Source organism: Osmerus eperlanus, unplaced genomic scaffold, assembly GCF_963692335.1.
Source record: "Osmerus eperlanus unplaced genomic scaffold, fOsmEpe2.1 SCAFFOLD_91, whole genome shotgun sequence".
NCBI lineage: Eukaryota > Metazoa > Chordata > Actinopteri > Osmeriformes > Osmeridae > Osmerus > Osmerus eperlanus.
Window position 1 is genome coordinate 1 of NW_026911023.1, and position 25,344 is coordinate 25,344.

The 25,344-nt window shown below is 51.8% G+C and overlaps 3 protein-coding genes across 6 annotated transcripts; all 3 read left to right on the top strand.

Annotated features, from left to right (window-relative positions):
• The first annotated feature begins 6 nt into the window (after window positions 1-6).
• LOC134015492 (erythroid membrane-associated protein) lies at window positions 7-3,742 on the top strand. Its single transcript, XM_062455029.1, has 8 exons — window positions 7-81; window positions 200-350; window positions 449-487; window positions 586-612; window positions 774-838; window positions 983-1,093; window positions 1,369-1,569; window positions 2,683-3,742. Exons 2-8 carry the CDS (start codon window positions 275-277, stop codon window positions 2,833-2,835), a joined length of 672 nt encoding a protein of 223 aa, XP_062311013.1. The 5' UTR covers window positions 7-81; window positions 200-274; the 3' UTR covers window positions 2,836-3,742.
• Window positions 3,743-8,569: 4,827 nt separating this feature from the next.
• On the top strand, window positions 8,570-14,225 carry ovol1a (ovo-like zinc finger 1a). Of its 2 annotated transcripts, XM_062455026.1 has the most exons (4): window positions 8,570-9,080; window positions 12,757-13,007; window positions 13,370-13,698; window positions 13,879-14,047. In XM_062455026.1, exons 1-4 carry the CDS (start codon window positions 8,981-8,983, stop codon window positions 13,901-13,903), a joined length of 705 nt encoding a protein of 234 aa, XP_062311010.1. In that variant the 5' UTR covers window positions 8,570-8,980; the 3' UTR covers window positions 13,904-14,047. The 2 variants fall into 2 exon arrangements, with proteins under 2 accessions (XP_062311010.1, XP_062311011.1); XM_062455027.1 differs by lacking the exons at window positions 8,570-9,080; window positions 12,757-13,007 and having other exon boundaries at window positions 13,483-13,698; window positions 13,879-14,225.
• Window positions 14,226-15,844: 1,619 nt separating this feature from the next.
• On the top strand, window positions 15,845-25,116 carry mus81 (MUS81 structure-specific endonuclease subunit). Of its 3 annotated transcripts, none has more exons than XM_062455017.1 (16): window positions 15,845-16,007; window positions 16,326-16,515; window positions 16,690-16,819; window positions 17,094-17,200; window positions 17,352-17,453; window positions 17,940-18,020; window positions 18,188-18,276; window positions 18,667-19,068; window positions 19,220-19,347; window positions 19,492-19,604; window positions 22,509-22,628; window positions 22,771-22,866; window positions 22,970-23,095; window positions 23,252-23,355; window positions 24,412-24,495; window positions 24,913-25,116. In XM_062455017.1, the coding sequence occupies exons 2-16, from the start codon at window positions 16,375-16,377 to the stop codon at window positions 24,977-24,979; spliced, it is 1,890 nt and encodes a 629-aa protein (XP_062311001.1). In that variant the 5' UTR covers window positions 15,845-16,007; window positions 16,326-16,374; the 3' UTR covers window positions 24,980-25,116. The 3 variants fall into 3 exon arrangements, with proteins under 3 accessions (XP_062311001.1, XP_062311000.1, XP_062310999.1); XM_062455016.1 differs by having other exon boundaries at window positions 15,846-16,007; window positions 16,362-16,515; XM_062455015.1 differs by lacking the exon at window positions 15,845-16,007 and having other exon boundaries at window positions 16,244-16,515.
• The last annotated feature ends 228 nt before the right edge of the window (window positions 25,117-25,344 follow it).

The following is a 25,344-nucleotide window of genomic DNA, read 5'->3' on the forward strand; positions in this document are numbered from 1 at the left end:
CAGGAAGTGGCAGAGCTGAGGAAGAGATGCCACGCCCTCTCGCAGCTGGGCCAATCAGAAGACTACATTCACTGCATCAAGGTGAGGTGATGGAGGGATGAGGAGAGGGAGAGAGAGAAGGAAAAAGTTGGAAAACACAGCCTTAAAAATCTTCCTCCTCCTCTGACCACTTCCTCCTCTGGCCACACCCCATTCCCAGGCTTACTCCGCCCTCTCCAGCCCTTCTCCACCAATCAGGGACTGGCCTGGTCTGGGCCTGACCTCTGACCCGGCCATGGGGGCGGTGTACAGCTCCCTCTCCTCCACACTCGACACCTTCAGGCAAGATCTGAAGAGGATGGAGGAGATAGGTGGGTGGTCTTCGTGGCGACAGAATATTACTTTTTGGTTTTGCTGGATCTTCATTTGCCTGATGTGTGTGTGTGTGTGTGTGTGTTTTCCCCTCCAGGTTTTCCACTTGAAGCCTCTGTTCTACGGCGGGAACCCAGTGAGTATACACACACACACACACACACACACATCCTGTCATTTATCCACTGCCCCCTGGTGGTGATCCTCAGTAATGATGATGTCATCTCTCCACAGAAGTCAAGAGGATTCAGGAGTATGCAGGTAACTACGACAACTATGTCCACTCCAAACATCAACCACATCATCATGTTTACATCCTCCTCTCTCTACTCTGTCATCCTCCTCTCTCTACTCTGTCATCCTTCTCTTTTCTCCTCCTCTCATTCTTCCCCTAACTCTCCTACCATCCCTTCTTCCTGTAGTGGAAGTTACCCTGGACTCAAACACCGCCCACCCCAGGCTCATCCTATCAGAGGACAGGAAAATGGTGAGGTCACCTTTCAATCATGTGAACAGAGACCAGTGATAGGCCACATTCTGAACACATGCAGAGACACACACACACCCACATACTGAACACACACACAGATGCAGCTCTGATGTGTGTGTGTGTGTGTGTGTGTGTGTGCAGGTGAAGTGTGGGGACAGACTGCAGATGCTACCAGACAACCCAGAGAGGTTTGACAGGGTGGTGTGTGTGCTGGGTCAGGAGGCGTTCTCCTCGGGACGCTACTACTGGGAGGTACGACACACACACACACCATACACACACACACACACATCTATACACATCTAATATCTACTGGAAGGTAGGACAAACACACTGACACACACTCTCTCACAAACATACCTATGTGTAACAAAAGGTGTGTTAAGATTTTAATTTGGGTTCCTGAATTTCAACAAAATTATCTTATCAAGTAACATTTTCAAGTTTCAAAAACATACAGCATCTGTATCGTGTTTCTATCCATACATTATCTGTTTGTATCAATAACGTTTTATTCGGTCTCCAAGGTGGAGGTTGGTGGGAAAACAGACTGGGATTTGGGCGTGGCCAGCCAGTCTATAAACAGGAAGGGGAAGGTGGAGGTTACCCCTAGCAACGGCTACTGGTTCCTGTCGCTAAGAGACAAGAACAAGTACTCTGTCCGCACAGAGCTGCCTGCAGAGCTGCCCCAGAAGATCGGAGTCTTCCTGGACTACGACAAGGGACAAGTGCGTTGTGGGAAATGTAGTTCGCTACACTCAACTTTACCCCTCTTCCATCTCCTCCTCCTCTCTCCTCCTCTCCTCAAGTCCTCTCACCTCTCCTCCTCCTCCTGAAATCCTCTCCTCTCTTGTGATATGTTAGAATGTGTCTACTCTCTCTTGTATGTGTAGGTGTGCAGGTCTGTGTGTGCAGGTGTGTGTGTGCAGGTGTGTGCAGGTGTGTGTGTGCAGGTGTGTGTGTGCAGGTGTGTGTTACATTCTGCCCTCCTGTGTGCAGGTGTGTGTGTGCAGGTGTGTGTTACAGCCTGCCTTCCTGTGTGCAGGTGTGTGTGTGCAGGTGTGTGTTACAGCCTGCCTTCCTGTGTGCAGGTGTGTGTGTGCAGGTGTGTGTGTGCAGGTGTGTGTTACATTCTGCCCTCCTGTGTGCAGGTGTGTGTGTGCAGGTGTGTGTTACAGCCTGCCTTCCTGTGTGCAGGTGTGTGTGTGCAGGTGTGTGTTACAGCCTGCCTTCCTGTGTGCAGGTGTGTGTGTGCAGGTGTGTGTTACAGCCTGCCTTCCTGTGTGCAGGTGTGTGTGTGCAGGTGTGTGTTACATTCTGCCCTCCTGTGTGCAGGTGTGTGTGTGCAGGTGTGTGTTACAGCCTGCCTTCCTGTGTGCAGGTGTGTGTGTGCAGGTGTGTGTTACATTCTGCCCTCCTGTGTGCAGGTGTGTGTGTGCAGGTGTGTGTTACAGCCTGCCTTCCTGTGTGCAGGTGTGTGTGTGCAGGTGTGTGTTACAGCCTGCCTTCCTGTGTGCAGGTGTGTGTGTGCAGGTGTGTGTTACATTCTGCCCTCCTGTGTGCAGGTGTGTGTGTGCAGGTGTGTGTTACAGCCTGCCTTCCTGTGTGCAGGTGTGTGTGTGCAGGTGTGTGTTACAGCCTGCCTTCCTGTGTGCAGGTGTGTGTGTGCAGGTGTGTGTTACAGCCTGCCCTCCTGTGTGCAGGTGTGTGTGTGCAGGTGTGTGTTACAGCCTGCCTTCCTGTGTGCAGGTGTGTGTGTGCAGGTGTGTGTTACATTCTGCCCTCCTGTGTGCAGGTGTGTGTGTGCAGGTGTGTGTTACAGCCTGCCTTCCTGTGTGCAGGTGTCATTCTTCAACGTGGAGGCGAAGCAGCACATCTACACCTTCATGGACTCGTTCAGCGAGAGCGTGTTCCCCTTCTTCTCTCCCTGCTCCAACAAGTCTGGCAGGAACCAGGGACCCCTCATCATCAGCCCCCTGGGCCTGGCCAGCTGAACCAGGGACCCCTCATCATCACCCCCTGGGGCTGGCCAGCTGAGACTCACACACACACACACTCTCACACACATTCACTCACACACACACACACACACATACTCACACACTCACTCACTTACACACACTCAGTCACACACACACCCTCACACACATTCACTCACACATATACTCACACACACACTCCCACACACACAGACACTCACTCTCACACTCACACTCACACACTACTACAGAAACACACACACACTGTAGTATGGACCACTACACACACACACTGTAGTATGGACCACTACACACACACACTGTAGTATGGACCACTACACATACTTTATATTCCCACAAGGAGTCTGAACTGGAGATGACTGGTGAACACAGCGTCCGGGAGTCAAACCCAGGCCAGCAGCTGGTGACATCACATCACTGATGACATCACATCACTGATGACATCACATCACTGATGACATCACCTCCCTGTCCTCTCTCCTCGCCAGCTCTTCCAGCTGGATGAAGTCATTATTAAGATCTGTGTTCTTGTCGGTGTTCTGATTCTCAATCCCATGGTGGCACCTGTCCTTCATACTAACACACATATTCCTAAATCGTCTCAATCTCTCTTTGAAAACTTCTGTTGGAAACGGACTCCATTACCCAGCCGCCCCTCTGTCCCCTCATGTGCTGTTCAGACCAACATTATCACAGAGCCTTCCTGCGCTGATCCTTCAAGAAGCACGAAGGCCAACCAACAATCACCTTTGTATTTTGAAATTGTATTCAATAAAATGTTTTTGTAGTAGTTTAAAGAAACGGTCTGATTGTGTTGTTTTACATAATAGACTGTCCCACATCCTTATAGAAGGTGTGTGTGTTATCCTGTCGTAAACTAGACAGTGATGTCTCAGAGTACAGTTGTAGTTCTAACCGCGGTTAGGGAATCGGGCTAGTAATCAGAAAGTTGCCAGTTCGATTCCCGGCTGTGCAAAATGACGTTGTGTCCTTGGGCAAGGCACTTCACCCTACTTGCCTTGGGGGAATGTCCCTGTACTTACTGTAAGTCGCTCTGGATAAGAGCGTCTGCTAAATGACTAAATGTAACCAGAGTACAGTTGTAGTTCTAACCAGAGTACAGTTGTAGTTCTAACCAGAGTCCAGTTGTAGTTCTCTACTGTGACCACATGGGGGCAGACTATACATGGTGAAGGAGTTCACTTTAGGTGTTTCTCAGTTACTCAGCAGAAAGGACAGAAACCCTCCCATGTCTAATCCTGTAAGTGTACGATCTCTCTCTCTTTCTCTCTCTCTCTCTCTCTCTCTCCGTTCCCTCTCTCTCTCTCCCTCTCTCTCTCTCTCTCTCTCTCTCTCTCTCTCTCCGTTCCCTCTCTCTCTCCGTTCCCTCTCTCTCTCTCTCTCTCTCTCTCTCTCTCTCTCTCTCTCTCTCTCTCTCTCTCTTTCTCTCTCTCTCTCTCTCTCTCTCTCTCTCTCTCTCTCTCTCCGTTCCCTCTCTCTCTCTCCCTCTCTTTCTCTCTCTCTCTCTCTCTCTCTCCGTTTCCTCTCTCTCTCCGTTCCCTCTCTCTCTCTCTCTCTCCCTCTCTCTCTCTCCGTTCCCTCTCTCTCTCTCCATTCCCTCTCTCTCTCTCTCTCCGTTCCCTCTCTCTCTCTCCATTCCCTCTCTCTCTCTCTCTCTCTCCATTCCCTCTCTCTCTCTCTCTCTCCGTTCCCTCTCTCTCTCTCTCCGTTCCCTCGCTCTCTCTCTCTCTCTCCATTCCCTCTCTCTCTCTCCGTTCCCTCTCTCTCTCTCTCTCTCTCTCCGTTCCCTCGCTCTCTCTCACTATTTAGTTTTGATCTCTATTCTCACTCCAAACCCCAGCCTGTGGACTCTGTCCCCGGCCCTCTCTGGAGGGGGGGAACCCTCTCTGGAGGGGGGGAACCCTCTCTGGAGGGGGGGAACCCTCTCTGGAGGGGGGGAACCCTCTCTGGTTCGTCCTCTCAGGTTCCCTAGGAGTGTTTCCAGGTCAGGTGTGGTTGTTGAAGTGCAGTATGTGAAGCGCTTTGTTGTGACATTACTTGTAAAAAGGGCTGTACAACAACAACATTGATTTTATTAGATAACTAAAGTAACACAACAAACTCTATCCTTCTCTTCCCCCCCTCCCCTCTCTGTCTCTCACTTGTAGAAATTCTAACGGTATTTCTAACTGCAACCCTGCCTGCTGTAACATGTGTCAACAAGCCTGAATAACTGTCTGTCTCAAAGAGAGAGAAGAACAGCAGAAGGAGAGGGGGAGGAGAGGAGGATCAAAGAATCAAGATTGTGAAGGAATACAAATATCTTGGTATCTTGATTGATAATCAACTTACTTTTAAAAAACATGTTAAAAAAATATGCAAAAATTTACAATTCACCTTAGCCAACTTTAGGCATCTTAGAAATCACATGTCCACCAAGGCTGCTAAAATGTACATGTTCTCGTTGTTTTTATCTCATATTAACTACTGCTTACCCACCTGGTCTACTGCCAACTCCACTACCCTTAAACCAGTAATGTCTCTTTACAAACAGGCTCTCAAAATACTTGACAAAAAACCTAAATCACACCATCACTGTTCAGTCCTCCATAAATACAGACTTTTAAGTTGGGACAACATGATCACATTCAAGAACTGCTGTTTAATGTTCAAAATCTGGTTTAACCTGGCCCCCCCACCACTATGCAGCCTAGTCAAGTTTAGAACACCAGCAACCAGTGCTACTCGAGGGGCAGCAAGAGGAGACTGTGTTATTCCTTTAAAAAAAAGTGTATTTGGACAGTCGGTTTTCTCAATTAGGTCAGCCCGGGAATGGAACCATCTCCCTCAAAACATTAGAGAATCAACCTCATCCAACTGTTTTAAAAGTAATCTCAAAACACGGTTGATAAATAACCAAAAATGTGATCACTAGTGGGTAAGCAGTATAACTTGTATATTGGGATTGTATTTTATTTTATTGTTTCTTATTTTTTATTTATTTTTGTATTTATTGTCATGTTATGTTTGATATACGTTAATGCCTTTTTTTTTTAGGTTGTATAGCCTTTTTCCCTCTGGCAGAGGGACTGCCAATGGAAATTAGCCTTTTGGCTATAATTGGGTGCATTTACACTTTAATGTTTATGAATGTACACTGTCCCTCTTGATCAAATAAACAAATTGAAATTGAAAGGAGGGGAGGAGGAGAGGAGAGAGAAAGCATGAGGGGGGAGAGCGATAGAGAGACTGAGAGAGAGAGGGGAGAGCGATAGAGAGACTGAGAGAGAGAGGGGAGAGCGATAGAGAGACTGAGAGAGAGAGGGGAGAGCGACAGAGAGACTGAGAGAGAGAGGGGAGAGCGATAGAGAGACTGAGAGAGAGAGAGCGATAGAGAGACTGAGAGAGAGAGGAGAGAGCGATAGAGAGACTGAGAGAGGGGAGAGCGACAGAGAGACTGAGAGAGAGAAGGGAGAGCGCTAGAGAGACTGAGAGAGAGAGGGGAGAGCGATAGAGAGACTGAGAGAGAGAGGGGAGAGCGATAGAGAGACTGAGAGAGAGAGGGGAAGGGGGAGATGGAAAAGGGAGGAAGAGATTATGGGTTAAACCAATGTGAGGTGGCATGCAGTACCATCACCTGGCCACCAGAGGGCTGGTCTCTACTGGCCACAGAGGGCGGGGGGAGATGGGGGGAGATGGGGGGAGAAGGGGGAGGCACACACATTGTGTGTGTTCAATTTTTCCTTGTACACACACACACACTCAGAATCAAGACTTTCATATTCGCTTTTTTCTGTTGAGCCTCACACACACACCCACACCCACATACATGCACACACACTCACATACACACTCATACACTCACAGGACTGGTAGGTGTGTGTGTGTGTGTGTGTGTGTGTCATATCGAGGCTGTTGGCTGACAGAGGAAACACAACTTAAGACAAGGTATGTTGCCTAGCAACATAGCAGAGAGAGAGAGAGAGAAAGGGAGTGAGGGAGGGAGAGAGAGAGCGAGAGAGAGAGAAAACTCCCAAAACTAATAGAGAGGGGAGACAGTGGGGGGGGGGGGTAAAAAGAGGGGCAGACCATGATGGAAGGATGTGTTAGATAGATAGAAGATGGGGGAGGTGGAGGAGAGAGGGGGGGAATGGAGGAACAGTTAAGATGCTGTTAGTCAGGTTAGGCCTGTAGAAAGTTACCCTCCTCACCCCTCTCCCCCACCCCTCCTCCCCCTCTCCTCATCGCTTTCTTTTGTCTTGTGTGTTCTAACACTTTAGTGAGTCATGAGAAAATGTGAGCTGTGTGTGTGTGTGTGTGTGTGTGTTAGTTGAAGAGCAAGGTCGATGAAGAGATGGAGAAAGAACGAAAAGAAAGAGAAAGAGAGAGAGGAGGGCTGATAGGTCTGGTCGAACAGCCTAGACCACATACCTCTCGTTCTACACCTCCGCACACCCTCCTCTCTTCCTCCATCCCTCACTCACTCTCCCTCCCTCACTCTCTTCTATTTCTAGAACACAGCTATTAGAAACTACTGTTAGGTATTCACTGAAGTAAACAAAATATAAATGTGAAACATAAAATACATATCAACACTTACATTCATTTTTATGATAGTGATGATGTTACTCTGGTTGTTGCCAGATAGCAGAGACAGTGTTCCTGTAGAACAGTGTCTGGTAAATCCAGACAGTACCCTGCCTCTGACCACAGACACTGTCACAACAACACACTTCTGATCCTTCATCTACTGCTGCATTTGTACATTACTTTAGCGTCTGCTAAATGAATGTGTGTGTGTGTGTGTGTGTGTGTGTTGCTACCTTAGGTGGGAGTTCATCAGTGTGTTTAGGTTTCTATGGGTGTGTATTGGAGGGGGGAGGAGGGGGGGTCATTAAAGACAGGAAGATAATTGAGAAAATGGTAAACACACACAGCAGGGGAGCAAGGAGACACACTCTCACGCACACACACTCTCTCACACACACACTCTCACGCACACACACTCTCTCACGCACACACACTCTCTCACGCACACACACTCTCTCACGCACACTCTCACGCACACACACAGACCTACACACTACCTTTGAGATTCATGCACACATACACACTCTTTCGCTCTTTCTCCTACAGACAGATACTACAGATATGCTGTACCTTTCCATCCAGGCCGACTGCTGTAACACACACACACACTGAATATACACACACACATGCATACGCACTGACACACATAGGCCTATATGGATTGATTTGAATATATATACAGTGTATATAGTTTATTTGTGTATACTTTTAAGTGTATACAGATACACTGACACACACAGGGAATAAGAAATGTCCAGAGCAACATGACCTGCTATGACAAAGCGTTTCCCCGTTTTATCGCTGTCTCGCTCTAACCGTTCGTTCTTTCTTCTATCTCTCGCCCTCGTGCTCTTTCTGTCAGCCGTCCACCTACCAACTATCTAGCCCTTCGTTCCCGCCTCACAGCGGAATGAAGAGAGAGAGAGAGAGAGAGAGAGAGAGAGAGAGAGAGAGAGAGAGAGAGAGAGAGAGAGAGAGAGAGAGAGAGAGAGAGAGAGAGAGAGAGAGAGAGAGAGAGAGAGAGAGAGAACCGGTCGGACAGGTAGCACGCGGAGCCTAGCCCCTGCGCTGTTGTCACCGTTATTTCTATAGCGCATGCGCACTGATACCTGTTTCCTGCTTAAAAACGAGTATGCTACCTGAGCTATACCCTACCTTTGAATTCGCAGTGTTGCGAGTGAGTGTGTGTGTGTATGTATGAGTGTGTTATCCTGCGCCGTGCCCTGCCCGTTATGCCTACCTCTCCGGTATACACCTGAGAACACTACATACCTGGGCGGTTCCACGGAGACGGGTTCGAAAAAGTGACTAAAACGGATGATTGTTGTTTGGAGAAGACTAGATCGAAGAAAATACCGAGATACCCGAGTTTTGTAGGGAAAAAGAGGAGTGCGGTAGAGGACTGCTATCCTTTCGATCTCCCGTTTCACCTGGCGAGAGTCACCAAACTTCTTCGGGGATAACTTTTCCGTTAATCGGTGCAGCGGTAATTACTTTTAATCAATCATCAAAACGTTCGAATCGAGAGGAGGAGCACTTTAAATTGACAATGCCGCGAGCCTTTCTGGTGAAAAAGTCGAGTATCTCGCCCGGTAAGCGGAACTGGAGCGAGCTTCCCGACAATGAGCGCGGGGACGTCTATATCCCAGGTGAGTCGATGATCTTAATGAGCCATTTTGTCTTGAGGTTGCAACGGAACGAAATAACGGTAAACCAGCGGCCCATGACCCCGTGCATCACGGTTTCAGGGTCGTGATTTATAGCAGGCATGCTCCAAGGGAACAGCGTCAAACTAGAAGTGGTTTTTAAAAGGGGGTTTTACGGCTTTCTTGACCGATTTTTCAAGAATCCGCAAGGTGGAGTTGTCAAAGTGACAAAAATACAAACACACGCCGTCTTACTAAGACACATAGGCTACACATTTAAAACATGGTAGGGTCCGTATAACTTGTGTATCAGCTTGGAATGGAAAGTTGACGAAGTTTCTTCCGTTGTGATATTGTGGCTATGTGTGTGTGTGTGTGTGTGTGTGTGTGTGTGTGTGTTTCACTCGGGCCGCTAACACCTTCCACTCAGAGCGACCTTCAGACCCAACAAGCTTCCTTGTGTGTGCGTGTACGTACACACGCGCGTGTGTAGAGAGAAATAGACTTATTGCAACACAGCCCATCAGCCTCTCATACAAACACTTCTAATCAATAATTAGTAACGGTAGGTCTGGGGTTCACTGTCTCTTTGTCCCTCCCTCTCTCTCTCTCTCCCTCTCTTTCTCCCTCTCTCTCTCTCTCTCGCTCTCATTCACGTTAGAGACAGAGAAGAACAATCTCTTTGTGCCGGTGGCGTTTCTTATTGTCACGGCACCACCGTATCAGATATCAGCTCGCTCAACTAACGGGACAACTCCCTATCCCCCAGCCTCGCCCCCTCCCCCAAGAACAAAAACTTCTCAAGAGCTCTCTCTCTCTCTCTCTTTATTTATGTATCTCTGTCTTCTGCCTTCCATTCCTCTCTCTCTCGTGGGGAAGGTATCTCTGTTCTCTCTCTCTCTCTCTTTATTTATTTCTCTCTGTCTTCTGCCTTCCATTCCTCTCTCGTGGGGAAGGTATCTCTGTTCTCTCTCTCTCTCTCTCTCTCTCTCTCTCTCTCTCTCTCTCTCTCTCTCTCCTCTTCCTGGTCTCCTTCAACCCTTCATCATCACTTCCGCTAGTTTGTAATCATTTACCTCTCTCGTCCCCTGCCTTGTCACCGTTGACAGGCCCCCTCGACCCAGCCTAGCTCGCAGACGGGACCCGTTTTGGGCCACCGGGATAACAGTGTGCTCGTGCTAGGTAAAACGGTTGTCATGAGTGTCAAGTTGAGATTTGCATACAGTCCTTTTTATCTGGCGCAGGTGCGGGTTTAGCTCTGCAGAGAGGAGAGGACAGGGGGAGGAAGGGGTTTCGATTTAATACTACAATACACACTGGCTTGCGTGTGTGTGTGTGTATGATAGTAGGCTAATACGCCTATCTGCCTATGATCATTAAAAGTATTAATAAACACTAGAGTAGGCTATAAGCGTTGGATCACGCGCCTGTGTTCCATCTCACTGACGAAAAACCGTTACCACCGCTATCTCCCCCGGGATCGGTAACCTATGGCCTTAGCAACAACCAGCCATTTCATCGTGCACGAGAGCAACGACTGATAGCCACGCCCTAGCTTGCTACAACGGAACCGCTCTAACTGGTGGCCGTGTACGGCGGAGACGGGTATGCACGGCGACCTGTTTCTCCAGCCAGACCGGTAGTCTGACAGACAGGAGCCAAGTAAAAATAGCTCGGGCCAATGGGAAGCCTAATCATTATGACTTGACGTTGTTGCTCAATAACGGAAGCATACGTGTTCGTTGTAATTTATTTGCAGGTAAAAGCGTTTATTAGTATTTTTTAGCTTATAAGGGTGGGGGGGGGGGGGGGGCAAGGAAATGAGAAGGATGTGTTTCGACTTTGGCCGCTTGCTAGGGCGCGCGCTTCCGTGCCCGGGGGGGGGGGGGGGGGTATTGTACACGTGAGGGACTAAGTAACGGGCTGGTCCGAGAAATGGACTGAGGGACTCTGGTCTCGCGCAGCCCTGAAGAGTCGCCACAACCACCCTTGGTAAACACTCGGTGCGCGAGCTGCCCGTTGGCTTTATGTTGACTGAGCCTTTCTCTCTCGTGGAGGCGTGTAAATCACTCTTGATACCGCATATTAGGTTACAGTGTTGGTCAACATTGATCTGCGCTTCCCTGTAGACTTGAATTATCAAAGGTAACCGCATGCAAACGTATCCGTTATGAAGACTTCGGACTGACAAACGGAGTGCAAGCGGGGCAGGTGAAAAGACAGAGAGAGAGAGAATGAAAGAGGGAGGAGGTGGAGATACACTGCGCGATTTATTGTCCTTCTGGAAACCTGAAGGCGGGAAGGGAGGGGTGCACAAAACAAACAGCTCGAGAGATTAACTAACCGAACAAGTTGACGACGTCAGACCGTTCAACAAACGTTTACTCTGAATCAACTGCCTTTGCAGATTTAGGCTACTGTCAGACATGATCGATTTTATTTTATTCTCTGTACTGAAGAGCACGTGCTTTAAAAGTTTAAACGGGTTTTAGGCAGGTGTTCGGAGCTCCCACACCTGTTATCCTCGGTAAACCGTTAGCATTACCTGGAGGGAGCGAGCTCATTTGCATATCACGTTTTCAGTTAGCCAATTGGGTTCCTGGGCAGAATCAATAGATTCATTGTCTGCTCTACTGCGCAGCTGCAACTGGCCATCCCACTACTGACAAACACACTGCTGGTCACACACACACTCTCTGCTGGTCACACACACACACTGCTGGCCTCACACACACACACACACACACTCTGCTGGTCACACACACACACTGCTGGCCTCACACACACACTCTGCTGGTCACACACACACCCTGCTGGCCTCACACACACACACTCTCTGCTAGTCACACACACTGACTACTATCCCCCCCCTCCCCCACAAACACTCTCTGCTGGTCACACACAAACACTGCTGGCCTCACACACACACTGCTGGCCTCACACACACACACTCTCTGCTGGCCTCACACACACACTCTCTGCTGGCCTCACACACACACTCTCTGCTGGCCTCACACACACACTCTCTGCTGGCCTCACACACACACTCTGCTGGCCTCACACACACACTCTCTGCTGGCCTCACACACACACTCTCTGCTGGCCTCACACACACACACTCTGCTGGCCTCACACACACACTCTCTGCTGGCCTCACACACACACTCTCTGCTGGCCTCACACACACACACTCTCTGCTGGCCTCACACACACACACTCTCTGCTGGCCTCACACACACACTCTCTGCTGGCCTCACACACACACTCTCTGCTGGCCTCACACACACACTCTCTGCTGGCCTCACACACACACTCTCTGCTGGTCTCACACACACACTCTCTGCTGGCCTCACACACACACACTCTGCTGGCCTCACACACCCCCCCCTGTTGAGGTGCATTGTTTGAGGAGCTAAAGGGTGCAGGTGTCGCTAGCTTGGCTGGTCAGACTGGTCCAACTGCAACAGGAGGTGTGTTTGTAAGTAGTCAACTGTGTGTGCGTGTGTTACCCATATCTAACATTTTTCTCTCCACTCCTCTCCTCCCCCTCTCTCTCTTTTTTTCTCTCTCCTCCTCCTCCCTCTCTCTCCTCCTCTCTCTCTTACTCCCTCTCTCTCTCTCCTCTTCTCTCCCTCGATCTCTCTCTATCTCTCTCTCCCTCTCTCTCCCCCTCCTTCAGTCTCCATCTTCCCCCCATCCTTCCCCGTGGTGTCAGAGGGTTGTCCAGCAGAACCGGTCCAGTGCCTCTCCACCAGCACACACACACACACGCAGACACACACACAGACACACACACAGACACACACGCAGACACACACACACACAACGCTGCAGGAGGGCACGTCGCTAGGGCAACCCCAGAGTCCCCAGGGGTCAGAGGTCATGAGGAGGGCGATGCCGAACGGGGCGTACGTGCGCTCTAAAATGAAGGTGAGAGATGCATGCTGGGAAATGTAGTTATTTTGTGCCTGTAGGTGATTTTTAGTGGTTGTTGTTGATGATTAGACTACAACTTCATTAATGCATGCTGTCTTTCTCTCTCTCTCTCTCTCTCTCTCTCTCTCTCTCTCTCTCTCTCTCTCTCTCTCTCTCTCTCTCTCTCTCTCTCTCTCTCTCTCTCTCTCTCTCTCTCTCAATTCAATTAATTTTGCTTTATTGGAATGAAAGAATAAATCTTCATATTGCCAAAGCAACAGTGGAATTACAGAAATATTTCTCATCTTTATAATATCTGTCTCTCTACCCCTTTCCCCCCCTCGCTCCTCCTCCACCCCCCTCTCTCCGTCTCCCAGGTAACCACAGGCGAGCCCCTTAGCGACCCCACCACCCGCACCCCTCCTCCTCCTCAGCCCCCCCTCAACGACGTCACCGCAACTCCTGTCGCCCAGGTGACCGCCACCCCCCCCAGCCTCCCCCAGCCCCGTCTCCACCCCCGTCTCCACGGTGACGGGCGGAGTGGGCGTGTTCTTGTGCCAGGTGTGTCAGAAGGGCTTCCAGTTCCAGCGCATGCTGAACAGACACCTGAAGTGTCACAGCGACACCAAGAGACACCCCTGCAGCTTCTGTGGGAAGGGCTTCAACGACACCTTCGACCTGAAGAGACACGTACGCACACACACAGGTGAGGACACGGGAATCACACACACATATACACACACACACAGGTGAGGACACGGGAATCACACACACATATACACACATATACACACACACATAGGTGAGGATCTATTCTTTTCTCAATCTCTTTTTTTCTTTCAACTTTCCCTCCCTCCCCCCCCCCCCTCCCACCTCCCCCCTCCAGGCGTGCGTCCCTACAAGTGTGCTGAGTGTGACAAGGCCTTCACCCAGCGCTGCTCCCTGGAGTCCCACATGAAGAAGATCCACGGGGTGTCCCAGCGCTATGCCTACAAGGAGCGCCGCAACAAGCTGTACGTGTGTGAGGAATGCGGCCACACCGCCCCCACCCAGGACGCCCTGCTGCTCCACCTGCACACCCTGCACCCCCACAGCCCCTTCCTCCGCGCCAAGCTGGGCCGCAGGGCGGGGGAGAGGGGGGAGGCGGGGGAGGCGGGTTGCTCCCTGCCGGGGTCGCCTCAGTCCCACACCTGCCCTGACAGCGACGACACCACCGGGTCGGGGGGGCAGTAGCAGGGGGAGGAGTGGGGAGAGAGACAGGGGCGGGAGGGAAAGGGAGAGGTGAGGGGAGGAATGGGAGAGAGGGGTGAGGGTGGGGGAGGGAGGGAGGGAGGGAGGGAGAGGGGAGGAATGGGAGAGAGGGGTGATGGTGGGGGAGAGGAGAGGGGAGGGAGGGACAGAGTTGCAACTTAACAGGACCTCTGAGTCCAGAGAGAGATTGAGAGAAATGAGAGATTACCACTGTGATGGTTAAAACGGCCTGCAGATTATCACCCAGGCCAGGTCAACCACAAGCCCTCGTGCTCTTTACAGGGATGACCATTGTGAATACATGCACAAGTCTGATGTCCATTAACAACTTTGTAACATGTTTGTTGTTTACATAAATGAAAACATTTTGAATTATATTCCAAGTTGTAGCATCTGGGACAGACTGGGCCTGTTCATACACACACAAACACACAAACACACGCATACACACCTGCTCACACACACACACACACAGACATGTTGCCACACACACTCAGGTTAGTAAGCTTTATAACTGCTTGTGTTCAAACTTGTATATTTTAGGGGGGGGGGCTGCAAATTGCTTGCTATGGTACAAAGGAGTGTGATATATTTATCTAAATGTTATATTGTGTGTTTGAACTGATTGTGAGAACAGCTAAAAGTGTAAAGATTTACATTTTATTTTGTACATTTCTCATGAATTATGTAATGTATGTTTTGTTCTTCTTGTATGAACGTCATCTGTTTTCTGTTTCATCTTTCACTGTGAGTAAAACGACCCCCTTAACGTCATCTAAGGTTCCAACGCCACATTTTAGATGTAGCCTACGTACTGTATAAAGAATACACTGTAAAATCTTTCACATCCAACCAGACTCTGGCACATACGGGTTGTGTTCATCGGTGGTGTGCGTGACAACTGCTTGTGTGTACCAACGTAGTCTTTCTACAGCGGTGGTATTGCTCAATATTAAAAACCTGTTTGCTGGTATTTAACTCTGTGTCTGTGTCTGGGAGGAAACGTAGGGCTCAGTTGGTAATGTTGGCTTAAGAAGGGTGTGTGTGTGTGTGTGTGTGTGTGTGTGTGTGTGTGTGTGTGTGTGTGTGTGTGTGTGTGTGTGTGTGTGTGTGTGTGTGTGTGTGTGTGTGTGTGTGTGTGTGTTAGAGAGAGAGGGTGGGGTGGGGTGGGGAAAGCTTGAATGTGTGGTCTATGTAACGGGAGAGACAGAAAGGCGCGTGTGGCGGCAGATTCCTGGCCGTTGTTCGGTCTTGTTGATGGAATCCAACGGGATCCTTCCTCGCGCCATTTAGAGGTTTCACGGGTTGAAAGGCTTTCCTAGTGCGCGTGAAATCTGATGCCTAAAACATAACGGTATCCTATATCAGAAATAGGCTATTTTTATCTTATATCAATGGTCCTTATGGGTGAATTAAATCACAAACATGATTATTTCAAAAAGTTTGTTCATTAATTTCTGAAGTGACTCCAAAAATAGGCCTACTGAACAAAAAAAGCAATCACTTCAACCTACTGAAAAAAATCATCATTGGGAATGTGTGAATCTAGTCGTAGTTGTATAGAAGTCGAAGTTAATAGCCTACTATTTGTGATTATTGACCTGGAAAGACAAGGTCAGCGTCCTGTCCGCCAGAGGACTTCCTACTGTTGTCCAGCAGTGGTCGCTCTTCTCTCATCAAACTTCCTCGACTGTGAACTGCAAACCGGAAGTGACGGCTCGCTTTCAAAACACGGCGCCAGTGGTCGTTGCACCAAAGAGAACTGTAAGTTTCTATTTTCATGCATTGTGTGATCGGATTTCATATGTAGCTTCGTATGTCAGTTGGGTAACGACTTGTTTTGGGGATGTTGTTATTGACACCTTAACGCGTTTGAACATTGTTGAGGAGGCGCTAACTAGTGCAGGCTTGCTAGCTGTTACAAGATTCATGCAGGGTTGCACCCCTACTTAACTTCTTAACTCAAACACGTTTTCCAGTCTAACTTGTCTTGATAACTCCACTACAAAAACAATTCAATGCCAACGATTTCTTACCGCATGCTTGCTAACTTTCAATAATACGTTACTCCGGCGGTTCTAGTAACAATATGCTGCATTTCGGTTAACCGGAACACAGGAGCAGGAGAGGAATGCCAGCATCAGAACCGGTCCGGTTTGGTCGGAAACGCGCCTTGCCCCCTTGTCCGAACCCCCTGTTTCTGCAGTGGTTAACGGAGCTACATGACCAGGCGAAGGAGCGGAACCTAAAGACCCAACACGTTTACCAGAAGGTAAACAAACTTGCTTGCTCACGGGCATGAATACATTCGTCTAAAGTTGTTCCTCACTTTTTCTTATCTCTGTCTGTCTCTCTCTTTCACACGCATACACACCACACACACTCATTCACTCCCTCCCACACACACACACACACACCCACACCACCCACACACACACACACACAGGCCATTAGCTCCCTGAAGAAATACCCCCTGCCACTCCAGAACGCGCGCGAAGCCAAGATCCTTCAGAACTTTGGGGATGGAATCTGTAAGATTCTAGATGAGAAACTGCAGAGACACTACAGAGAGAACGGTGAGAGAGGGGTGGAGGGAGAGAGAGGGGTGGGTGGGTGAGAGAGAGGGGTGGAGGGAGAGAGAGGGGTGGGTGAGAGAGAGGGGTGGAGGGATGAAGAGAGAGAGGCAAACAAATTGAGAGTAATAAATGATTATGTAGGTTTGTGTTTGGCAACAGTATCTTTGTTCTCCATCCTTCCACCTAACCCCCTCTCCTCCTCTCTCCCCCATCCCTGCTCCTCTCTCTCCTCCTCCTCTCTCTCCCCCTCTGTCTCCCCTCCCTCTCCCCCCAGGACCTGACGCCTCCATCCACTCCCTCCCCCCTGGCATAAACAACAACAACATCCTGGCTCCGCCCAAAGCCCCCACCTCAGGCTCCTCCAATCAGAGGAGAGCACAGGTGAGACCTGGTTTTAAAGAGACAGTACACCCCAAATAAGCAATTCCTGGAACCCATATTCAGATGAGTACAGATCATATCTGTCCTGCCTGTCTCTCACATATCTATCTTTTTTTGTCTCACTCTATCCCTCCCTCCCTGCCTCATCCAGGGGAAGGCCGAGGGAGATGGAGGGAGGAGGAAGAGAGAGTATGTTCCTCAGAGGAGGTCAGGGGGCTATGCTGTTCTCCTCACCCTGTACCGACAGTCTCAGGTACTCTTCATCCCTCATCATCATCCCTCCATCTCGAAGTGCTGCAGAGACCTTCACCTCTCCATCCTCTCCTCATCCCTCCATCCTCTCCTCATCCCTCCAATCCTCTCCTCATCCCTCCATCCTCTCCTCATCCCTCCATCCTCTCCTCACCTCTCCATCCTCTCCTCATCCCTCCATCCTCTCCTCATCCCTCCATCCTCTCCTCACCTCTCCATCCTCTCCTCATCCCTCCATCCTCTCCTCATCCCTCCATCCTCTCCTCATCCCTCCATCCTCACCTCTCCATCCTCTCCTCATCCCTCCATCCTCTCCTCATCCCTCCATCCTCTCCTCATCCCTCCATCCTCTCCTCATCCCTCCATCCTCACCTCTCTATCCTCTCCTCATCCCTCCATTTCTCAGTTTTTCCTTCTTCTCTTTCTCCCTCCCGGCCTCTTTTGACCTCCTGCCCCCTCACTCCCCCCCACCCCCCCCACCCCCCAGGTTCCAGGCAGTAAGGGTTTCATGTTCAAGATGGAGTTACAGGAAGCTGCTCAGTCACTGTGTGAGAAGTCGTTCTCTGTGGTGAGTCACTTCCTCTGACCTCTCCCTGACCTCTCTGGCTAAAACACAACACTGTATGGTGAAAACAAATTCTTGATGTTTGTAATTTTAAACCTACTTTTTTTTCTTCTTCTACACACCCCCTCTCCCCCTTCTCTCCTTCCCTGCCTCTCCCCCCCCTCCCCCAGCCAGATCTGGGGAGTAAGTACACAGCCTGGGCCTCAGTCAGCACTCTGATCCAGAAGAACCTGCTGCTGAAGACACACAACCCTGCCAGGTCAGCACCCCTCCACCCCTCCATCCTCTCCCTCCATCCCTCCTAGCCCTCCATCCTCTCTCCCTCCACCCCTCCATCCTCTCCCTCCATCCCTCCTAGCCCTCCATCCTCTCTCCCTCCACCCCTCCATCCTCTCCCTCCATCCCTCCAGCCCTCCATCCTCTCTCCCTCCAGCCCTCCATCCTCTCTCCCTCTAGCCCTCCCCTCCATCCCTCCAGCCCTCCATCCTCTCTCCCTCCAGCCCTCCCCTCCATCCCTCCAGCCCTCCATCCTCTCTCCCTCCAGCCCTCCCCTCCCATCCATCCCTCTAGCCCTCCCCTCCATCCTCTCTGCTTTTCTTTCTCTCTACTCCCATCTCTCCCTCTAATCTCTTCCATTCCTCCCCCACAGGTACTCTCTGACTGAACTGGGCCTGGCTCTAGCTAGACGTCTGGATTCTGGAGAGAGAGGAGGAGAAGAGGAGACCGGAGGAGAAAGAGAGTTAGAGGAAAAGAGGAGAGGTGAGGAAAGAGAGGAGGAGGAGGAGAGGAGAGGTGAGGAAAGAGAGGAAGAGGGAGGTGGAGTAGCTGTTGTGGACCTCACCATCGATGAAGGCGACAAAGAGGAGGTGGTGGAGAAGAAAAAGAGTCCCAAGACGCCAGCCTGCAATGCCCAGAGCAGCAGTGAGGAGACTGGGGTTGGGTCTTCAGGAAAGGCCCAGGCTTCAGACACACAGAGCAGGCCGCCCGGAGCTCGTCTCTACCCAGGCAGCTATGACATCATTCTGTGTGTGGACTTCATTGAGACGACCGGGTTAGTGCTACACACACATCACACACACACCACACCACACACACACACTCACACACACCATACACACACGTATGTACACACACACACGACCATGACTGTGTGTGTGTGTGTGTATGGTGTGTGTGTGCATGGTGTGTGTGTGTGTGTGTAGGGGCTGCACAGCCAGGAAGCAGGAGCTAGTGAAGGAGCTGCAGAGAAACGGCGTGACCTTTGACATCAGGAAGTTGAACGTCGGAGACTTCTTGTGGGTGGCCCGTGAACGAGTCGCCCCTGTGGCAGGTAGCGCACACACACATACACACCCGCGCACATACACTCAGGGGTTGTAATGCTCAGTACTTACCTCAAGGGGGCGCTGCTGTGCTTCTTAAACACTCTTCTTCCCTTCTTCTCCCTCTCTTCCTGACCTCCCCCACCCCCCAGGCCAGCTGCGTGCCCCCCCAGCCAGGGAGCTGGTTCTTGACTACATCGTGGAGAGGAAAAGGATGGACGACCTCTGTGGCAGCATCATCGATGGGCGATTCCGAGAGCAGAAGGTCAGGGGTCACGCAGGGAGCTGTCTGGGGTCAGGGGTCACGCAGGGAGCTGTCTGGGGTCAGGGGTCACGCAGGGAGCTCTCTGGGGTCAGGGGTCATGCAGGGAGCTGTCTGGGGTCAGGGTTCATGCAGGGAGCTGTCTGGGGTCAGGGTTCATGCAGGGAGCTGTCTGGGGTCAGGGGTCACGCAGGGAGCTCTCTGGGGTCAGGGGTCATGCAGGGAGCTGTCTGGGGTCAGGGTTCATGCAGGGAGCTGTCTGGGGTCAGGGTTCATGCAGGGAGCTGTCTGGGGTCAGGGGTCACGCAGGGAGCTGTCTGGGGTCAGGGGTCATGCAGGGAGCTGTCTGGGGTCAGGGGTCACGCAGGGAGCTGTCAGGGGTCATGCAGGGAGCTGTCTGGGGTCAGGGTTCATGCAGGGAGCTGTCTGGGGTCAGGGTTCATGCAGGGAGCTGTCTGGGGTCAGGGGTCATGCAGGGAGCTGTCAGGGGTCATGCAGGGAGCTGTCTGGGGTCATGCAGGGAGCTGTCTGGGGTCAGGGGTCACGCAGGGAGCTGTCTGGGGTCAGGGTTCATGCAGGGAGCTGTCTGGGGTCAGGGGTCATGCAGGGAGCTGTCTGGGGTCAGGGGTCACGCAGGGAGCTGTCTGGGGTCAGGGTTCATGCAGGGAGCTGTCTGGGGTCAGGGTTCATGCAGGGAGCTGTCTGGGGTCAGGGGTCATGCAGGGAGCTGTCTGGGGTCATGCAGGGAGCTGTCAGGGGTCATGCAGGGAGCTGTCAGGGGTCAGGGGTCACGCAGGGAGCTGTCAGGGGTCATGCAGGGAGCTGTCAGGGGTCATGCAGGGAGCTGTCTGGGGTCAGGGTTCATGCAGGGAGCTGTCTGGGGTCAGGGGTCATGCAGGGAGCTGTCAGGGGTCATGCAGGGAGCTGTCTGGGGTCAGGGTTCATGCAGGGAGCTGTCTGGGGTCAGGGGTCATGCAGGGAGCTGTCAGGGGTCATGCAGGGAGCTGTCTGGGGTCAGGGTTCATGCAGGGAGCTGTCTGGGGTCAGGGGTCATGCAGGGAGCTGTCAGGGGTCATGCAGGGAGCTGTCAGGGGTCATGCAGGGAGCTGTCTGGGGTCAGGGGTCATGCAGGGAGCTGTCTGGGGTCAGGGGTCACGCAGGGAGCTGTCTGGGGTCAGGGTTCATGCAGGGAGCTGTCTGGGGTCAGGGGTCATGCAGGGAGCTGTCTGGGGTCATGCAGGGAGCTGTCTGGGGTCAGGGGTCACGCAGGGAGCTGTCTGGGGTCAGGGTTCATGCAGGGAGCTGTCTGGGGTCAGGGTTCATGCAGGGAGCTGTCTGGGGTCAGGGGTCATGCAGGGAGCTGTCAGGGGTCATGCAGGGAGCTGTCAGGGGTCATGCAGGGAGCTGTCAGGGGTCATGCAGGGAGCTGTCAGGGGTCAGGGGTCATGCAGGGAGCTGTCAGGGGTCATGCAGGGAGCTGTCTGGGGTCAGGGGTCATGCAGGGAGCTGTCAGGGGTCATGCAGGGAGCTGTCAGGGGTCATGCAGGGAGCTGTCTGGGGTCAGGGGTCATGCAGGGAGCTGTCAGGGGTCATGCAGGGAGCTGTCAGGGGTCATGCAGGGAGCTGTCAGGGGTCATGCAGGGAGCTGTCTGGGGTCAGGGTTCATGCAGGGAGCTGTCTGGGGTCAGGGTTCATGCAGGGAGCTGTCTGGGGTCAGGGGTCACGCAGGGAGCTGTCTGGGGTCAGGGGTCACGCAGGGAGCTGTCAGGGGTCAGGGGTCACGCAGGGAGCTGTCAGGGGTCACGCAGGGAGCTGTCAGGGGTCATGCAGGGAGCTGTCTGGGGTCACGCAGGGAGCTGTCAGGGGTCATGCAGGGAGCTGTCAGGGGTCAGGGGTCACGCAGGGAGCTGTCAGGGGTCATGCAGGGAGCTGTCTGGGGTCACGCAGGGAGCTGTCTGGGGTCAGGGTTCATGCAGGGAGCTGTCTGGGGTCAGGGTTCATGCAGGGAGCTGTCTGGGGTCAGGGGTCACGCAGGGAGCTGTCTGGGGTCAGGGGTCACGCAGGGAGCTGTCAGGGGTCAGGGGTCATGCAGGGAGCTGTCAGGGGTCACGCAGGGAGCTGTCTGGGGTCACGCAGGGAGCTGTCTGGGGTCAGGGGTCATGCAGGGAGCTGTCAGGGGTCATGCAGGGAGCTGTCTGGGGTCAGGGGTCATGCAGGGAGCTGTCTGGGGTCACGCAGGGAGCTGTCAGGGGTCAGGGGTCATGCAGGGAGCTGTCAGGGGTCACGCAGGGAGCTGTCTGGGGTCACGCAGGGAGCTGTCTGGGGTCAGGGGTCATGCAGGGAGCTGTCAGGGGTCATGCAGGGAGCTGTCTGGGGTCAGGGGTCATGCAGGGAGCTGTCTGGGGTCACGCAGGGAGCTGTCAGGGGTCATGCAGGGAGCTGTCAGGGGTCAGGGGTCACGCAGGGAGCTGTCAGGGGTCATGCAGGGAGCTGTCTGGGGTCACGCAGGGAGCTGTCTGGGGTCAGGGTTCATGCAGGGAGCTGTCTGGGGTCAGGGTTCATGCAGGGAGCTGTCTGGGGTCAGGGGTCACGCAGGGAGCTGTCTGGGGTCAGGGGTCACGCAGGGAGCTGTCAGGGGTCAGGGGTCACGCAGGGAGCTGTCAGGGGTCACGCAGGGAGCTGTCAGGGGTCACGCAGGGAGCTGTCAGGGGTCAGGGGTCACGCAGGGAGCTGTCAGGGGTCATGCAGGGAGCTGTCTGGGGTCATGCAGGGAGCTGTCTGGGGTCACGCAGGGAGCTGTCTGGGGTCAGGGGTCACGCAGGGAGCTGTCTGGGTGTGTGTCTGAGAAACACAAGATAATAATTGTAGACAAAAACTCCCTCCCTCCCTGATCCCTCCCTCCCCCAGTTCCGTATGAAGAGGTGTGGTCTGAGGAGGCCTGTGTACCTGGTGGAGGAGTGTGGTACTGCAGCCTCTCATCTCAGCTTACCTGAGAGCACCCTGCAGCAAGCCATCATCAACACACAGGTACACACACACACACCCTGCAGAAGGCCATCATCAACACATAGGTACACACACACACACCCTGCAGAAGGCCATTATCAACATCCTGGTACACAAAGAAATTCATGTGTGCGTATCTGTGTGTGTGTGTGTGTGTGTGGAGGTGGTGGATGGGTTCTATGTGAAGAGGGTTCAGGATGTGAGAGAGTCTGCTGCCTACCTCACCGTCATGACCAGATACCTCAGTAAGCTGTACCAGGTAACACACACACCACACTCACACACACACACCTGTGTCTGATCCCTGTCTACTCCTTCACTCTCTAACCCTCTCCCTTCGTCCTCCCCTCTCTCTTCTTTAGAACCGCACCCTCATCTGTCGCTCCAGAGAACTGGAGGGGGAGGGGGAGGAGGGGGGGGGGAGGGAGAACACATCCTGCTCTCTCATCTCCTTCCCTGAGTTCAACCAGGGAGCAGTTAAAAACAAGGTAAGTCTCAACACAGGATCCCGGGTTCAATTCCAGCCCGTGTCCTTTCCTGCCTGTCCTCCTCTCTCTCCTCCACAGGTCCGGTCACGATCCAAAATAATATATATGTCTTGTGTAATAATTTTGGTATGTATGTGTACCTGGGATGTGTGTCAGTGCCAGACCGTGAGGGAGGTGTTTGCCAGGCAGCTGATGCAGATTAGTGGTCTGTCTGGAGACAAGGCCGCAGCCATACTGGAGAACTACAGCACCCTGACCAGGTACACACACACACACACACACACACACACACACACTACAGCACCCTGACCAGGTACACACACACACACACACACACACACACTACAGCACCCTTAACAGGTACACACACACACACACACTACAGCACCCTTAACAGGTACACACACACACACACTACAGCACCCTTAACAGGTACACACACACACACACACACACTACAGCACCCTGACCAGGTACACACACACACACACACACACACACACTACAGCACCCTTAACAGGTACACACACACACACTACAGCACCCTTAACAGGTACACACACACACACTACAGCACCCTGACCAGGTACACACACACACACACACACACACACACTACAGCACCCTTAACAGGTACACACTACATTTACATTTAGCAGACGCTTTTATCCAGAGCCTTGCCCAAGGACACAGCATCATTTTTTCACGACCCAGTCAGAGTGTGTGTGCCTCTCCCTCTCTGCCTCTCTGTGTTATTGATTATCAGCTTAACCAGATCGCTGATCGATTACTTTGGCCTGCGGGCTGTTTCCTGGGATCATGGTGGACAGGCATCTAATCGCTCAGGACGACAGGAGTAATAGACTCCTGAACCACTGACACTGGATGTGATCAGAAGAGTTACATTACATTACATTTAGTCATTTAGCAGACGCTCTTATCCAGAACGACTTACAGTAAGTACAGGGACATTCCCCCCGAGGCAAGTAGGGTGAAGTGCCTTGCCCAAGGACACAACGTCAGTTGGCATGACCGGGGATCGAACTGGCAACCTTCGGATTACTAGCCCGATTCCCTCACCACTCAGCCACCTGACTCCCTTAGTTGGTCTTTTATCCTTTCTGGAATGTGACTGTATGGTTGGTGGTGGTGGGGGGGGGTTACCTGGGGGTCATCTTGACAGGTCAAAGGTCATCCATTCATTCTAGTGTTCATGAGTTAACAGCTTCTCTCTCCCTCCCTCCTCCACCCCCCTTCCCGCTCCCTTCTCCACCCCCTCCCTCACCCCCCTCCCTCCTCCCTCCCTCCTCCTCCAGTCTCCTGACAGCATACGAGGGCTGCAGCTCTGAGACAGAGAAGGAGAAGCTGCTCTCCTCCATCAGATACGGCAAACTGCAGAGGTCTGTTTTCTCCAACTCTCCTCATCTCCTCATCTCCATCTCTCTCCAACTCTCTCTCTCCTCATCTCCATCTCTCTCCAACTCTCTCTCTCCTCATCTCCATCTCTCTCCAACTCTCTCTCTCCTCATCTCCATCTCTCTCCAACTCTCTCTCTCCTCATCTCCTCATCTCCATCTCTCTCCAACTCTCTCTCTCCTCATCTCCATCTCTCTCCATCTATCTCTCTCCTCATCTCTCTCTCCTTATCTCTCTCTCCATCTCTCTCTCTCCTCATCTCTCTCTCCATCTCTCTCTCTCTCCATATCTCTCTTCCTCCTCTCTCCATCCATCCCTCCATTCATTCTATAAAGCTCAAACTGAAGAGAATTAGGAAGTAGAGGTGGTTGATGGTTTTGTTGGTTTGTTGTTGTTTACAGAAATCTGGGTCCAGCTTTGAGTCGCACAGTGTACCAGCTGTACTCTACTCAAGGAGCGTTGTCATAGAAACACACACACACACTAATGCCGTCCTCATCTATGTATTGAGTAAACGGCTTCTGTAAATGTTTTCTGTCAAAGTTATTGTTCTAAAAGTTAAAGAAATTATTTTTATACAAAAATAAAGTTTATTATGTTTAACAGGAAGGCTTTATTTTCCAGTTCATGCTGCATTCAATCCCATGATATTAATTACAGACATGATGAAATTGTGTGTGTGAGAGGGAGAGAAAGAGAGAGGCTGAGATCATTTACATTTAGTCATTTAGCAGAAGCTCTTATCCAGAGCGACTTACAGTAAGTACAGGGACATTCTCCCCGAAGCAAGTAGGGTGAAGTGCCTTGCCCAAGGACACAACGTCATTTGGCAC